General features: G+C 44.5%; 2 protein-coding genes across 2 annotated transcripts; both read right to left on the bottom strand.

Moving 5' to 3' along the window:
- Window positions 1-2,672: 2,672 nt before the first annotated feature.
- Window positions 2,673-3,671, bottom strand: selenok (selenoprotein K). Its single transcript, XM_057357162.1, has 4 exons — window positions 3,549-3,671; window positions 3,003-3,093; window positions 2,844-2,921; window positions 2,673-2,769 (listed from the first exon to the last, which is right to left on the bottom strand). The coding sequence occupies exons 1-4, from the start codon at window positions 3,565-3,567 to the stop codon at window positions 2,673-2,675; spliced, it is 285 nt and encodes a 94-aa protein (XP_057213145.1). The 5' UTR covers window positions 3,568-3,671.
- A 477-nt stretch (window positions 3,672-4,148) lies between these two features.
- On the bottom strand, window positions 4,149-6,996 carry parapinopsina (parapinopsin a). Its single transcript, XM_057357164.1, is given in 4 exon segments — window positions 4,149-5,774; window positions 5,776-5,792; window positions 6,137-6,466; window positions 6,615-6,996. Coding segments are annotated over 4 exon segments (1,164 nt in total). The 5' UTR covers window positions 6,987-6,996; the 3' UTR covers window positions 4,149-5,329.
- Window positions 6,997-15,798: the final 8,802 nt, after the last annotated feature.

Here is a 15,798-nt window from a genome sequence, read left to right as displayed (position 1 = left end):
GTAAAAGTCTTCGAGTATCTGATTTGAACAGTACTTGAGTATTTTACTCATACTGAATGTAGGCTCAAAGCAGCACTATAGTCCTCAACACTTAAGAGACACGTCAGTGAAAAACAAGAAACAGATGATTCGTGAGGAGAGCAATCGCATTTATTTTCTTAAATCATAATAAGACTGAACACCTCAAAATGCAGCAAATCATGGCCGACACCATAACCTACGTCATTACAAACACCCAAGTCTCATTTAATCTAAAGTGCTCATAAGTAAACCAAACTCCTTCAAAAAGGTCTCTTCAATATGACAGATAAATAAAATAATGTTAAGTAGAATTAAAAAGTCAAAGCCTTTTTGCACTGGACATGCTGGTTTGGGCCTCATGGCCAGCTGCAGTCATGTCCTCATTTCACATACACTGTTAGCCCTCACCTGCCATTTCTACAGTAATATACTGTATTGGCAACACTGTTGCCAGCTAGTTACTGTAGGTGTTTTACAGTAAACTACTGCAATGGCTGTTTGAAGATTCATTATAAAGAATCTATTAAAGCACTTAAGTCACATAGTCTTAGATGAACACGTGTAAATAACAGATGAACACAATAAATCTGTCAAGATTTCACCAGAGGAGAATTAAACACAAACATCAATAACATCTTCACATATTACAGACACCACTTTCACTTTATTTCTGTCATCTCTGTAAGATCTTTTTGGGGCGGTTTCCTGGACAGGGTTTAGCCTAAACCAGGACTAGGCCTTAGTTAAATTAGGATATTTAAGGCGTTTTTAAAAACATGCTTTACAAACAAACATTACAGTGTGCATCTTGAGACAAAACAATCGCACTGATATATTTTAAGATATGCAAGTGCAAGTTGTTTTCGATCAAGATGCCACTCATTTTTAAAGTAGTCTGGGATTAGGCTAAAACCCCGTCCGGGAAACCAGCCCATTGAGATTTAACTCTAGTTCATAGTGGTTCAATTATGTTTTAAGTCACCATTATGGCGATCAGTGTTTGCTTTGGTTGGACTCTTTGACTTTCTTGTAGCTTTAAAATGTACACTTATACAATAACACTGAAAGGGACTTTACAGGAACCGCAACTTTATGTTTGCTTAGTAACTGAAGATACATCTGAAAGAATTCAATCATTAAATAATAATAATATAGCATTTAAGATTTATTGAGATATGTTTGGTAAAGTGATTACATGTTATAATGGAAAGATCTCTGTCAGAAAATCTTTCTTTGCAATTGAGACGCAATTAGACACTTGACATACAAACCTCATCAATGGTGACAAACAATCATGAATGAGTTTTGTACTATGTACCCAGCATGCATTGCAGCATGAAGCTGTTCAGTTGATTGTCACCATTGTTGAGATTCATATGTGAATTGTTCATTTCTCTGTGTCCGACTCATTCTATAGGTTAATATTTTGTCTATATAGTGTGAGAGCACTTTTGAAAATTGAAATACTATACATTCTCTTTACTGGTTTACATCACTTCATGGCAATAGTCCCACCACATGGTCAAATTTTGAGCAAACATGTTTAGAGCACATTTAGGAAGAGTTAGTTTTAAAAATAAGAGCTTTTGTAGATGTGTGACCTACAGTAACTAGCTGGCAACAGTGTTGCCAATATATTACTGTAGAAATAGCGGGTAAGGGCTAACCGTGTGTAAACCGCCAGCGATTGACATCTACCTGATACTGCACTCATATTCATATAAAGAAGCCATGTTGACAAGTTTTTGTAAGTTAAGGCAAAATCCACAAGATTGTAGTACCTTCATTGCCCCGTAAATGGCAATATTAATTATAAGATAGGTGTCATGCAAAATGTAATGTGTAATTGCATTAGTCATTACAAATGTAGTGGAGTAAAGAGTACATATACTTGTTCAAAAATGTAGTTAAGTAGAGAGTAAAAGTTGCTAATATCTTTAATACTCAGTACAACTACAAAGTAGCCAAAAAGATACTTAAGTAAAGTAACTAAGTACATTTACTCCAATACTTTACACCACTGGGAATCATCCTGTCAGTATGAGGCCGACTCTTGTCAGTAAAGCTGATGAAAATGTCCTCATTGTTTAACAGCTATTCAGTATGTTACCTTCATGTATTTTGAGATGAATGTTTCTTGTACCTGTAGGAGACACTTCACAAACTACAGCTTGAATGATGAACACATTTGAGCTTTTTGAACACATTTTGTTTTTATTCACCATGACATAAAATGCAAAAAGATGAAATATAAGATCAACATAAGTTACTTTATTCAAGCGAATCATACATACAGAACTGCTACACAAACATAAATTCTATAAGAAATGAAAAAACAGAGCCAGCGAGTAACGTGTGTGTGTGTGTTTGGTATCCTATGTTGGCAGAGAGGTTTTGACTGCCGTGATCAGCCACTTTGGCCCCTTAGAGAAGGAATTCCCAGAGCAGCATCAAGAAACGGCCATGAGACCGGTGGCAGTCATGAGGAGAGGAGCGTGTCATACTGTGCGATTTGGAAAGACTATCCAGCACATCACACTCCCCTACGCCTGCATCAGCGTGCAGGCGTTTACCTGCGAGCACGACAGATAAAAACTCCTGTTATTCTTCACACAGTTCTCGTTCATGTGTGTCAGGTTCTTTGGCCTTTCTTACCGTCCTCATCCTCCTCCACCCATAGGAGGGGGGGTGGGGCCTGCACCGTGGTTTATTCTGCCCATCCGTCTGCGGCCAGGGAACCCTGGAGGTCTGGGAGATACAATTACAATTGAAATATTCACACAACACAATATGTGCTAGTGATGCGGATGAAGTGTACAAACCCTCTGCCGTCACTGAAGCGAGATGATGCGATCGCGTTTCCATCTTTAGACAGATCGGGCTGAACCAGACTATGGAAGCTGATGGAAAATACAAATATTAGGATGGTGACCATACATCCATCATTTAAAGCATTGTGCAAAATCGTGAACAACGCTTACAACAAGCCAACAAACTCGACTACACCCCAGAAGAGGTCGCTAAAGAACGACAGTCTCCATGGCGACCGAGTCCGGCTGTCCAGGACTTCACCTAAAACACGAACGAAAACATTTTACATTTACATTTATTCATTCCCATCGTGTAAAACTGTCGGAGTATCGTCAAAGAATAATACACACAACAACGAAAAATTATAGGCAAACAAATGTGGCGAAATTATGAATCGCGCTACTGCTCGCCAGGCAACGTCATCCTAAACATTCATGAACCCTAACACATTTACCATAGTAGGACTCATCATATTACAAATCATACCTGTTTATCATAAACTCACACATCCTTTATATGTACCCTAATGTAGGAAAAGCACACAAAACAATGCTGATAAACGTACTGAGTTCTCAGACAAAAACACGTCATCATAACTCCAAACGTCACATTGTTCAATCCACACAGTTTGCTGTATTCCGTAATGTGTAAAGAATGAAAGCGACACAGTTCTGAACATTAAACAAACGTAAACAACACTTGTTTTTAGCACTTACCATTTGACACATACACCATCGTCACTGGTGTTTAACCGGAAACTGAGTTTGACTTCCGGTCCAGCGCAGTGATGACGTCGCGTTGGGGCGGACTGTAACCAGCGAAATCCGTCCCGCCACCTGCTGTACGGGACCGCGCTTTAATGCGTTTATTGTTTAATGTTTGAAAACAAAATTGTTCAATCGTCGTGGGTATTTTAAACACCGCAGTGAGATGCTGCTAATAATATTATTAGGATCATATAGCCTACGGCACCTTACAACAATAGTCACAATAAAATCTTATTTTGTTTAATTTGAGAAAAAATAAGAAATGATACTATAAAACGAAATGATTTAATTATATTATCATTGTAATACTTGTTATTACGATACAAAAATGTTAACCACCAGTTGTAGAGTTGCAAAGAAGAATCATGCAAGGTGGTGTTCATTTTTCTTCATTTAATCATCTAATGTACAGACTCTCACATATGGTGGAAGAAAGGTTTGAGCCTGAGAAGATGAACTATAATATGATTAAAGGGAATTTAAGCTGTTCTAAATCCATTTAAATGGTCTTAAATTAAGTTTATTCATAAAATCAAAGAGACAGCAGGAGAGCGTTAGTGATTTAATAATTATATAATTTCCACTGACAGTATCAAGAGATAACATTTTTACATAAAAACAGGCTGGGAATTCAAAAGCTTTAGATGCTGTGGAGTGGGTTTGACCCGTCCTTCATCAGTGTTCCTGTAGTGTCTGAAGCTATATGAGAATGGGATTATGAAGGCGTGACATTGTTACTCCTGCTGATACCGGTTCAGGTGTCCGATTCCAGGTTTTTCTGGAGTCACCTCAGCCTCTCGCCTCCCACTGCTGGAGTTGATAGAATCGACTCCTAGACTTTGTTTACTTCCAATCGAAACGGGGTCAAAATACATGTTTTAATCCCCTGGAGTCATGTGGGTTACATTTATGATGGATGGATGTACTTTTTTGAACTTTGGCTCTATCCAGTGCCATCGCTAGGAAGAGCCAGGATATTATTTAAAATGACCCAACTTGTGTTCGGCTAAAGAAAGGAAGAATGACTTTAGAGTACTTTATGTCTAAGTAAACTAATACATTGTGCATTTTATATTGCAGCACATTTACAGTTGTTTTTACCAATCACGTCTAGCAGTGGGAACGTCATATTTAAAAGGTCAACAGCGGGAGTCGATTCTGACCTCAGGCATATCATCACTAGCTGATGGAGGTCTTGCTCCAAGTTCATTATGTCCTGTACTTGTGTAGAAGAGAATGTGATTATGAAGGCGTGACTCTGAACGCCACAGCATGCTCTCTGAACTGATGCAATGACACAACGAGAGAGAGAGTTCTGCATCACACTAACATATTATAAAGATGAGATGTAAAATGCTTCTGAGCAATGTAAAGACCTAAATGAATAGTTTGGGTAGATCATTTGCATTAGAAAAACTGAGCGTTAATAATTGACAATTTAGCACACCTTTAACCAAAGCTATCCTTACACTAAAAAAGTATTTTCATGACTAATTTGCGTAATATAGTTTTGAGTACGAAATACTGTAATATAATATAAGTACTATTGTGTATGTCCATATGAGTGCATAAACCTCAGGGCAGCTGTGATGCAAAGGAGAAGATAAATCAAACGGGATTAGAATGACATGATGGGGATTAAATTGAGATTTTTTTTGCCATAAATCATTATTATTAGTCGCCTTTTATGTTTGTCACTGGGTTTACAAATATCTAAACAATAAAAAGTATTAGAAAGTGCTTGTCAACTTTGACAACACAGTATAATCACTTAAAAGATACAGTGTTTTCCCATTTCCTGAAAAACAGCTAAATTGTACATATACGGTTTCAAAAGGACAGCGGTGATATAATACTTCGTACAGGATATTAGAATGAATGAGCAATATTACATCAGTCCAGACAGATAAATTATGTGATGTCAGTGAAACTGCGTCAAGCATGAGGTAGACTTTCACCTGTCTGTTCATAAAGATGTAGATGATGGGGTTAAAAACAGTGCTGCTCTTGGCCAGATACATGGGAACTGTGGCGATGATGGGGTCAATGTAAAGTGTCGGGTCAAAAATCACAGAAAGAGCAAAAGCAGCATAGGGAGGCCACGTGAGCAGGAAGGCCATCACCATGACAACCACCATACAGGCCACCTGCATCTCTGATCGAACGGTGCTCTGACATCTTCAGTTTACTCACCTGTGTTTCAAAGAAATCATTTGTATACTTGTGCAAGATCTCATTCAGATATTTTACTGCATTTTCATTTTAAAATGCTCACTGTCCATCATAGTGTCTGTATGCTGAATGGATCACATGCCTGTAAAACACATGTCTATTGGCTGTGCACAACACAAAACCAAAACAAAATATTCATGTTTATCCATTTGTAACTGCGCTTTCAAAAAGCTCTTGAAGACCAAACATGAAGAAAAAAATCAGTATTCAGATTGATCTGGACATACATGAAACCTGGCCATTGTAATATGATAAAGTAATATCAGAGCGTCATGACGTTTTTCTGAAGGTGTGAAGATTTTTACCTGTCGTAGGGTCCATAAGAGACGCATGTAGGAGACGACAATGACGGAGAACGGCAGTGCGAAGCAGAGGAGAAAGTAGCAGGTGATGTAGGAGATGTTTCCCGGGTCTCTGCTGTACCAGTCTGGAGCACAAGACGTCCTCACGCCCTCTAGCTCAAATCGACCCCATCCGAACAGTGGAGGAGTGTTCCACAGGAATGACCAGAGCCAGGCCACCATCACTCCCATCACCCCATGTCTCGTCTGAAAGATAACCAGACCCATCGGTCTGCAAACCACCAGACATCGCTCGACCGCGATGATCACGACAGAACACAGACCGGCAATACCTGTGGCAGAAAGAGATATTTGTAATAACGTTTAGGATCGTTAAATATGAACCTTTAGATATATGAAAATGATTCGCTACTTACGTCAAAGCGTGTGTGTCAGATTGATTTATACAAGCAGCTACTTTGTTTGAATGTCAAATTTACCAAAAAAAGGCAACAGCGAAACCCTCCAGCACACATCCCACCCTGCCCAGACTGAAGTAGCCCATGCCATTGGTCACCATTGTTGGCAGCCCCCCAAACACTGCACAGCCAAGATCGGCCACGGCCAGATTGACTAGAGCAAAGTTGAGCGGCTGACGAAGCTGTCTGTGCCGAAGAGTCACCACGATCACCGTCACGTTCAATATGACGCCACAAACCGAGACGAAATCAATGATTATGGCCAGAATGGTGTAGCCAAACCTTGACATAATGGCATCATTCACTGAAGCATTGAGCAGAGAAACTTCAGATGCTACAGTCGACTCCATTTCCAGACTCTGAAGCAAGCTTACACTCTGATGAAACTCATCCATACAGCCAGGTCCTGCCCTTTTATTTCTGAATGAGTTTGAAGGGAAAATCCGTAGATCTGGATTGGAAATAATTCAGTCAGATTATATTCTTCAGGAGATGCATCACGGCACTTTTCTTGATTGCGGAAATCAAACCTCCGTCCAGCCGTCATGTTTTCTGAGCTTAGAAAGGCATTTTACACAAGCATAATCTCTGCCGTATACAAGACAAAAAACCCTCTGACTACAAGACAAACACCAATGGCTAAACTGCATCATTCATTTAAAAAACAGAAAACAGTGGTGTAAAAACTAAACTATTTTACCATTATTACTCTTTGCTCTTTTGCGATTCTGAAATTTGGCCCTCAGAAGTTATTTCCAGGGGGCATTTTTTATCTTCATCAGGGCAGTTTTTATAATTACCTTATTAAATGTTAATGTTGTTGTAGTGTGTACGGAAGTTCCCTTTCTGTCGGTCTCTCGACGTTGTGTTGAACCGACAGAATGGGGTTTGTCTTGAGAACCTATCATCTTCTGAGTATTTAGAAAAGGCCAATGAAAATTGGCGAATGAAATTTGCATGCCGGGCTCCTCCCCGGATGTCCGGGTATAAGAAGGAAGCCGGCGTGCTCATTCATTCACCTTTTGTTCTTCAGAGCCTACGCATCTGATGAGCAGCTCCAGATCTTCACTGGTCTTCCAGTTCTTCGCTGGTATTCTGCTGGAATCTACGACGTCGACAGCGGACGGTCCCTTCCTGCAGTGACTCTCCCCTGGGCATCTCGGCAGTTCCAGAGGTGTTCGAGCAAATTTCTTTTTCTAAAAGAGCAAATTTCTCCAGCGTGGCTTGTTCCGCTGTTCTCATGGGTGCAACACACTCATCGAGGAGGGGGACGGACACAATGCCTGCTTCCAGTACGCTGGGGCAGACGTTGTGGATACGTCCTGCCCGCACTGCGGGCGGTGACGATTCAGACGTTGCGTCACAGGTGGCTGTGTTCCCACGGGACTCAGCCACCACCTCGTTTGCTCCCCGTTCCGTGGCGGCAGGACTACGGCCCTGCCGTCCGCTATGGCAAGCAGCGAGGGTGATATGAGGATTACTGTGAGCGATAATCCGCCAGCCACGGCTCACGGACCTCGTTTCGCTTGTCTGACCGTTCCCCAAAAAAGACGGTCCGCCGTCTTATTCCTCAATCACGTATTCGGACACGATGTGTGATGATGAGATTCTCTTGCAGCATCAGGGGGTGACGTACTGCCATCCGACTCCGACAATTCCTCGGGCTCCCTCCCTCGGGGGGTCGAGCCCAGGAAAAAGCGGATGTCGAGATGTCAGCCATGCTTTCCCAGGCCGCCGTGAGTGTTGGGTTGCAGTGCCCGCACTGCCTCTCCCGGCGCTCGCGGCTGGCTACATGGCGCCTCGGGTTTGAGCGCGGCTCCAAGCCGCGCCCGCCCCCAGTGCCGTGTTTACCGGAAGTGCATGAGGAACTTTGTAAGACCTGAAACGCCCCTTCCCGGCACGTTTCACGTCAAACAAAGTTCTGTCACCCTCTCTTCCCTCGAGGTTGAGACAGCTGGAGGATGCGTCGGTGTCCCCCAGGTGGAGTATGCCGCCGCGGTGCACTCGTGCCCGCGGTGCACCAAGCTGCCTCCTCTCTCCACGCTATGGCTCCTGCCAGGCCAGGGCGTTGAGAGAGCTCCACGAGGGTAAGACCGACCCAGCGCTTATGCAGGAACTCTGCGCCGCCACCGACCTCGCTCTATGGGCGACCAAGGTGACCACGCGGGCCCTGGGTCGGACGATGTCCACACTTGTGGTCCATGAGAAACTCCTCTGGCCTATACTTGCGCAGATGAGTAACGCTGAGAAGGTCCGCTTTCTTGATGTACCGGTCTCGCAAGGGGGGGCTGGTTGGTGTTACTGTCGAGCCGCAGCGGCCCCGCTCACCCCCCGCCCGCGGGGGGGCGCGAGACCCGCAGGCGGCCTCCCCGGAGGGTTCTCGACAGTAAGAAGCAGTCCTCCGTGCCGCAACTCGGCCGCCTCGGCCGTCGAGTCCCGTGCACCGTCTGCTTCCCAGCAGCCCTGGTCCTCTTCAACGCCCTCCAGCTCTGGGCAGGTGCCCCCTGGAGGAGACAGCCCCCTCCGGGGGGCTGGCGCCCACTTACTCTCAAAAAGGAGAGTTTCCTCTCTCTCTGGGTTACCTCAGCCGCTCTCACCCTCTTCACGACGGTGAACGGCAAACTCGACGTTGCGTCATGGCAAAGCGCAATGTCGAGTATAAACACCAGCCCTCAGCACTCTCAGTCAGACAGTGCGTTGAGCTGCGCAGTCGCCAGGCAGGAAGAATGGCAGAGCCGATCTCCTCCCCGGGCCTCCCCCGGCAAGGAATCTTGCCTGAAATCAAAATGAAAGTTCTTTTTTATTAAAAATAGTTTAGCCTTAAGAACATTAATAAACAGATATGCACTGACGAGATAGCTTTTAGAATATATAAGCATTCAAAACTGACAGTCTTGCACTTACGCAAAAAAAATCTAGAAACTTCACTGCAGCCTCTCTTGTCCAATCAAATGTTCTTTAGAATCCGAAGAGTCCCGCCCCTTAACTATGAAATATTTTCAAATATACATTTTAATAAAAGTTGGTCGCTTTACACTATTAGAACAGGTCTGACTTCCTGCAGCAGCGTTGCTCAGACGCGGCATCGTCGGCATGTAACTGTGAAGTACCAAGAGAGTACCATAAAGAATTGAGTTTTAAGGACAATACCTCAATAGATGATTAGCCTTGCATATCATGGTTACAGTCTACAGTCCTTTTTATTTGTTACTGGCAAGATCTTTGTTAAAAAACCTTCAGGCAAAGGTTGCTGTAGTTAAATTTAACACAGGTGTTAAATGCTGGTTTCGCATTGTAGCATTTGAAGTGATTTTTATTTGACTTTAAAATGTTTGTATTCTAGTTTGTATTCTAGTTATATCAAAAGGCCCGCCCCAGCCAAAACTACATAACTCCCCAATTAAGTCCTTTCCAGGCAGAGTCAGGCGGAGCTTCCGTGCTGATTGGTACCAAACACATCCATGGCTTGGATATTCACAGTCTAGAGATGCCTGCTACTTTTTGCATGTGTAACCCCGGCTTTATGATAAACATCAGGGCTGTACGATCAAACTCTAAATCAAGAATTGTCTAAGTTCCTTAAAGGAGCCTGGGTTTTTTTCCCACTGTATGCTACCCACCCAATGGTTAGATGAACGATTTTAAATATCAGGAATATGAGGAATAATAATGATAAAATAAGGTAACACCACACGCAGAAAAGTTACCCTAACCATGAAAATGTATTGTGAGGCAAATTTCTCCCTTTTCCCGGCACTTCAGGAAAAAAAATATAACAATGTAATTAACAATACAGTGTACATTAGTCCAAAAAAAATTCCAACACTGATTACACTTGAAATGTATAACACATTCAGTACATGTAGAAATGAAACAAGTCCAAACTTGGGGAATGTTCAGAGTTCTTTGGAAAAAAAACAATTGTAATGTGTGAAAATATATCAGTCCTACCGCTCCCTTAGGAATGGCATTTAGTTAATCGAAGATGAAGAACAAAACTGAAGACTGAGGAGCAGATAACCGATGAGATGATGAAGAGGTGAACCCAGTTTGGAAAACATTCACTCGAACGAACCCACTGCTGAGGAAACCACTCAGAGAACTCAGGTCCCGATTTTGGTCCTCCAACAAATAGGTCAAAATAAAAACCAATCTGCAACAATTATACATTACAAATTAATAACAACATTTACCCATTCCTAATGAGGGAGATTACATATACATATAGAATGTACTAATGCATTTTATATATGTATATTTTTTAATATAAAGTTTTCCCTCTTTTCTAGAGTGACAAAACTCTATCACATCAACGAAATAGGCACAAAATTATTAAAATTATTCTAAATCGTTAATAATTCAAATCAACTTGTGTGGGGGGGGAAATAGCAATGAGTATATGGCATCGCACACCTCGTGCTCACCATAGTTAGCAAAGCTAGCATCACAGCACTGTTAGCCGCTATCTTATGAACTTTAGATCACAATCACACAAAAATGTAGCGGGATATCCTTCAATACAATCACATTCTGACTGGTATTTTTTCCAAATGACGATACAATGACAAAAAATAAACATATACAAGCAGAATACACTCACCAGAACATCTTGGAAATACAAAGAAATGAGGAATATATCTTCAACTTCCGCAACTCTGTCAATGGTATATCACCTAAATGTCTCAGCTTGATTATTTAACGGTAAACATAAACCCAAAGAAAATGTTCCAATAAGAGGAAAATAAAATCTTTATCAAGTTAGATTGGATCTATTCTCACACGCTACGCATATTCTCTCATCGCATTTTTCTTCCGATACGCTCTCTCCATACACACGCTAGCTCCGCCCTCTTAAAGGGCAATACCAAATTAAAGCAACACTCACTAACAACCTTAGTGTGAAAGTTACACGGGTTACACATGTACACATTTTTTTCTCTTCCTGATGCTCCAAAGAGTGTTTTTACCTCCTTTGAGGTGAACAGTAATTGGAAGAATGCTAAATTTAACGATAGTGGGTTTACTTCTCATACCAAATCTGAGAACCACGTAAACACAATGGTAGCATGGGCAGAGAACAAAAGGATGCAAGGCAAAAATACCTCACTGTTGGGTTTCATGGATGAACATTACCAAAAAAAAGGTAACAGAGAATCGAAAATATATCAAAACATTGGCCGAAATTCTTGTCCTAACTGCTTCTAAAAATCAAGCCCAATGGGGTCACTGAGAGTCTCCAGACTCAGACAGAGTTTTTTTTTCTAGCCATGCTAGATTTGTAGCACAAACATGAACCTATTGTTAAAAAGAGACTTCAACAGCAAGCTAAAAATGTTAAGTATACAAGTAAAACCATCCAGAATTAAATACTGGCTTGTCTGGAAGAAATGGTGAAAGAGGAAATCATGCAAAAAAGTTAAAGAGAGTGTACAATTGTATGTGACCGTAGATGAGACAAGATGTTCACAAAAAAAAACAAATGTCAATTGTTCTAAAATACTATTACAATGGTCTGATTTACGAGACCTTTCTAGAATTTCAAGAGGCAGAAAAGCTTGATGCTGCCGGTTTAATTGAGAAAATAATTGGCTGTTTGGCGAAGTATAGTTTGGAGTACAAGAAAAATCTGGTAGGTCAGGGGAACGATGGGGCAGGTGTAATGAGTGGGGCCAGTTCAGGTGTACAAGCAAGAATAAAAGCAGTGGCCAAGCATGCATTTTGTGACACTGTCTCAACCTGGGCATAGTAGATTCCGTCAAAAATGTTCCAGATGCTGGTAACTTCTTTTCTTTGTTGGAAAAACTTTGTGTTCTTGTCTTGATCTTACATCCATCAAAAATGGCTTGAAGTAAAGTAGTCAAAGCAGTTATCTGCGAAATTTAAAGATTCCATCATTACTCCCACACTTGGACAGCATGTAGAACAAGACAGCAAGGAGACTTTTTTGAGCCAAAGTGTTCTGCCCTGTCTTGGACACTATGGTTGGGGAAATGGGAAGACGTTTTTCAGAGACCAATTGCAACACCATGAAATGCATTCAGGCTTTTTTTGAGGGAGGAAGAGATTGTCTCTGTCACACTCTCGAAGAAAGGACCCAAGAACAAATGGATGCGGAGAGGAAGTTTATTAACAAAAACTGAAAAAACTGACAACTAAGGAAAAACCTGAAGCAGGGGCAAAAATAGTTCAACAAACAGTTTCAGGGTTGAGGCAGATCGAAGTAGAGCAGGCGTGGGTAATCCGAGGGGGCGAACGTTATCTGTAGGGCAAAGACAGTTCGAGAATCAGACAGGCAGAGATCATCCGGGGTGCAGACGATATCCAGAGGGGCAGAGGCAGCTCGAAAACAGACAGGCAGGGATCAGACCAGCAATGGCAAAGACAGGAACAGCGAGCGAACTCCAAGACCGGACAGCAACACGCAAACTAGGCAAAAACAAGATTAGTACAAAGCAAGACCGACTTGACAAAAAACGATACTCCACAGTAAGGCATAAAGCAAAACACACAAGCAACGAGAGAGAGAACAGAGGAGAATATAAAGGGAATAAAATAATGAGGAAAGGGGGAACAGCTATGAGAGCGGGAGTGAGCGGTAAGTGAGAGCAGCTGTGCGAGAGTGCACGTGAGAAACTGAAAAAAACAGATAGATCAAACCCGAGGGAGATCTCTAGTCGAGAGCCATACCCGTTGTCCACAGACATATCTGGGAGCCCTCCTCCGGTGACGTTCGGCGGCGCGCTTATTGCGACCCCTGGCACGGATAAGTGCTTCCCTGGCCCTCTTCCAAGTGAGGCGAGAGCGGCGAATAAACGCTTGGACCAAGGGAACCGCCACTTCGGAAGCCTGGGAAGAAAACAAAGGAGGTTGGTAACCCAGGCAACACATGAACGGGGACAGTCCAGTCGATGACGCCGGCAACGAGTTGTGATCATACTCCGCCCACGTAAGCTGCTGGCTCCAGGTGGAGGGATTTTGAGAAGCCAGGCATCGGAGCATGCGTCCCAGTTCATGGTTGGCACGCTCGGACTGGCCGTTAGTCTCTGGGTGGAATCCAGACGACAGACTGGTGGAAGACTGGTGGACAGACTGGAACTGACGGACCTCCTCAGGCATGTCAGGGAAGAGGAGCATCAAGTGTACTAGTTGCGCCATTCTGGCCCAACCGGACTTGGTTCTCGGAGCTAATGCTCTTGACGACAGCTCCTCCCTGGCTGATTCCCCTGACGAAGGACCTGCTTTCCCAGGGGAAGGGCACGTTATGGCATCATGGGCTAGACCTCTGGAACCTCCATGTCTGGCCCCTGGATGGAACGAGGAGATCCTGAGTGGCCTAACCCCTGCGGCAGTTAAGACCACTACTCAGGCTAGGGCCCTGGCCACTAGGCGACTATACGCCTATAGTGGTGCCTCTTCTCATCCTGGTGCTCTTCTCGAAGAGAAGACCCGCGGAGTTGCTTGATTAAGTGGGTGCGGTCCTTCCAGAGACTCGAGAATAATCTCTCCCCTTCCACACCGAACGTGTATGTAGCCGCTGTTGCTGCTCATCATGACCCAGTTGCTGGTAGTCTCTAGGACAGCACAACCTGATCATTTGGTTCCTAAGGGGCGCGGGAAGGCTACCACCTCACCCACGCTCCGTACCCTCTTACGACCTTGATGCGGTCCTGGAGCCCCTCGGAGATGCCGCTCTTTCTCACTTCACGATGAAGACGGCTCTCGGGAGGACGCTCAAGAGGGTAGCGGACCTACAAGTATTCTCTGTGTCCACAGATTGCCTAGAACTCGGGCCCGGTTATTCTCACGCTATCCTGAGACCCCGGCCCGGCTACGTGCCTAAAGTTCCCACCACTCCCCCGAGACACCAGGTGGTGAACTTACAGGCGCTCCCCACCAGGGAGGAAGACCCAACCCCATCCGTGTTGTGTCCAGTATGCACATTGCGCCTCTGCTTGGACCGCACACAGAGCCGCAGAAGCTCTGAGCAGCTCTTTGTCTGTTTTGGAGATCATCAGGGAGGGCTGTCTCAAACAGAGATTGGTGCACTGGATCATGGACGCCGTCACTATGGCGTACCTGTCCTAAGATCGCCTACGCCCACTGGGTGAGAGCTCTCGCCACACGGAGTACAGCCTCCTCGTGGGCACTGGCTCGAGGCGCCTCTCTGGCAGACATCTGTAGAGCTGCGGGTTGGGCTACACCCATCACCTTCGCGAGGTCCTACAGCCTCCGCGTAAAACCGGTATCGGCTCAAGTCTTGCAGGCATCAGGCAAGACTGGCGGCCGGTAGGGTGTACGCCTATGACAGTACCTTCCCCCCCTTTCTCCTAAGGGGGTCAGGGTACTGCTAGCCTCCCTTCTTCCCCCACTGGGTGAAGAACAGGCACTCCATCCATCACTAGCAAGCACCTCCTGGGGGCGGGCTGGGCAGAGCAGCCCTGCCCCTTAGGCCGGGTATCTCCGGAGTTATTCGCAACATAGCTCTAACCGGACCTAGTGCTACCAGACGTTGCAACCCCCCAGCTGGGCGGTTCCGTCTGATGTATCCTCATGCTGGTTCCCACCTTGGTAACCCATGACCTCCCCAGGTGGACCTCCACCTCGCGGTTAACTCCTCAGTCTGCTCTTTCTTCCCATGAGTTCTCCCCCATCGGTGAGACCATGTTGGTATCTCCACTAGACTCCTCCCTGTGGTAGGAAGTGGTCTCTGTAGTGCATCCCCCGCTTGAGGAAGTAGCGCTTACCCAGTGGCCTTACGGTTCCGGGTGGCTTCTCGCTGTTAGAGAAACAAGGCCGTCGCCTGTGAGGCCGAAGGTAGGGGCCTTCCCACCTTTCAAGAAAGCTCTGGGACCCCCTGCCTACCCACTGGTAGGTTACAATTTCGCGGTAGCGCTCACGGCTGACACGCCCAGGCCAGTCACCGTCGCTTCGTTGAGACTGTGACAGGGCACAGTGTTATGGCGTTTTCCATTGGAACCCCATCTGTCGGTTCGACACAACGTCGAGAGACCGACAGAAAGGGAATGTCTCGGTTACGTTTGTAACCTCGGTTCCCTGATGGAGGGAACGAGACGTTGTGTCCTCTTGCCACAACATGTGCTGTCCTCTGCAGCAGTCGTGAGAGGTCTCAGGTTCCTCAGAACTAAGGTGAATGAATGAGGCACGCCGTCTCCCTTTTATACCCGGATATCCGGGGGCGGAGTCCGG

The sequence above is a fragment of the Triplophysa rosa genome, linkage group LG17 (assembly GCF_024868665.1).
Source record: "Triplophysa rosa linkage group LG17, Trosa_1v2, whole genome shotgun sequence".
Taxonomy (NCBI): Eukaryota; Metazoa; Chordata; class Actinopteri; order Cypriniformes; family Nemacheilidae; genus Triplophysa; species Triplophysa rosa.
The sequence above is the reverse complement of the archived record's forward strand: the minus strand, read 5'-3'. Positions and strand labels throughout refer to the sequence as shown.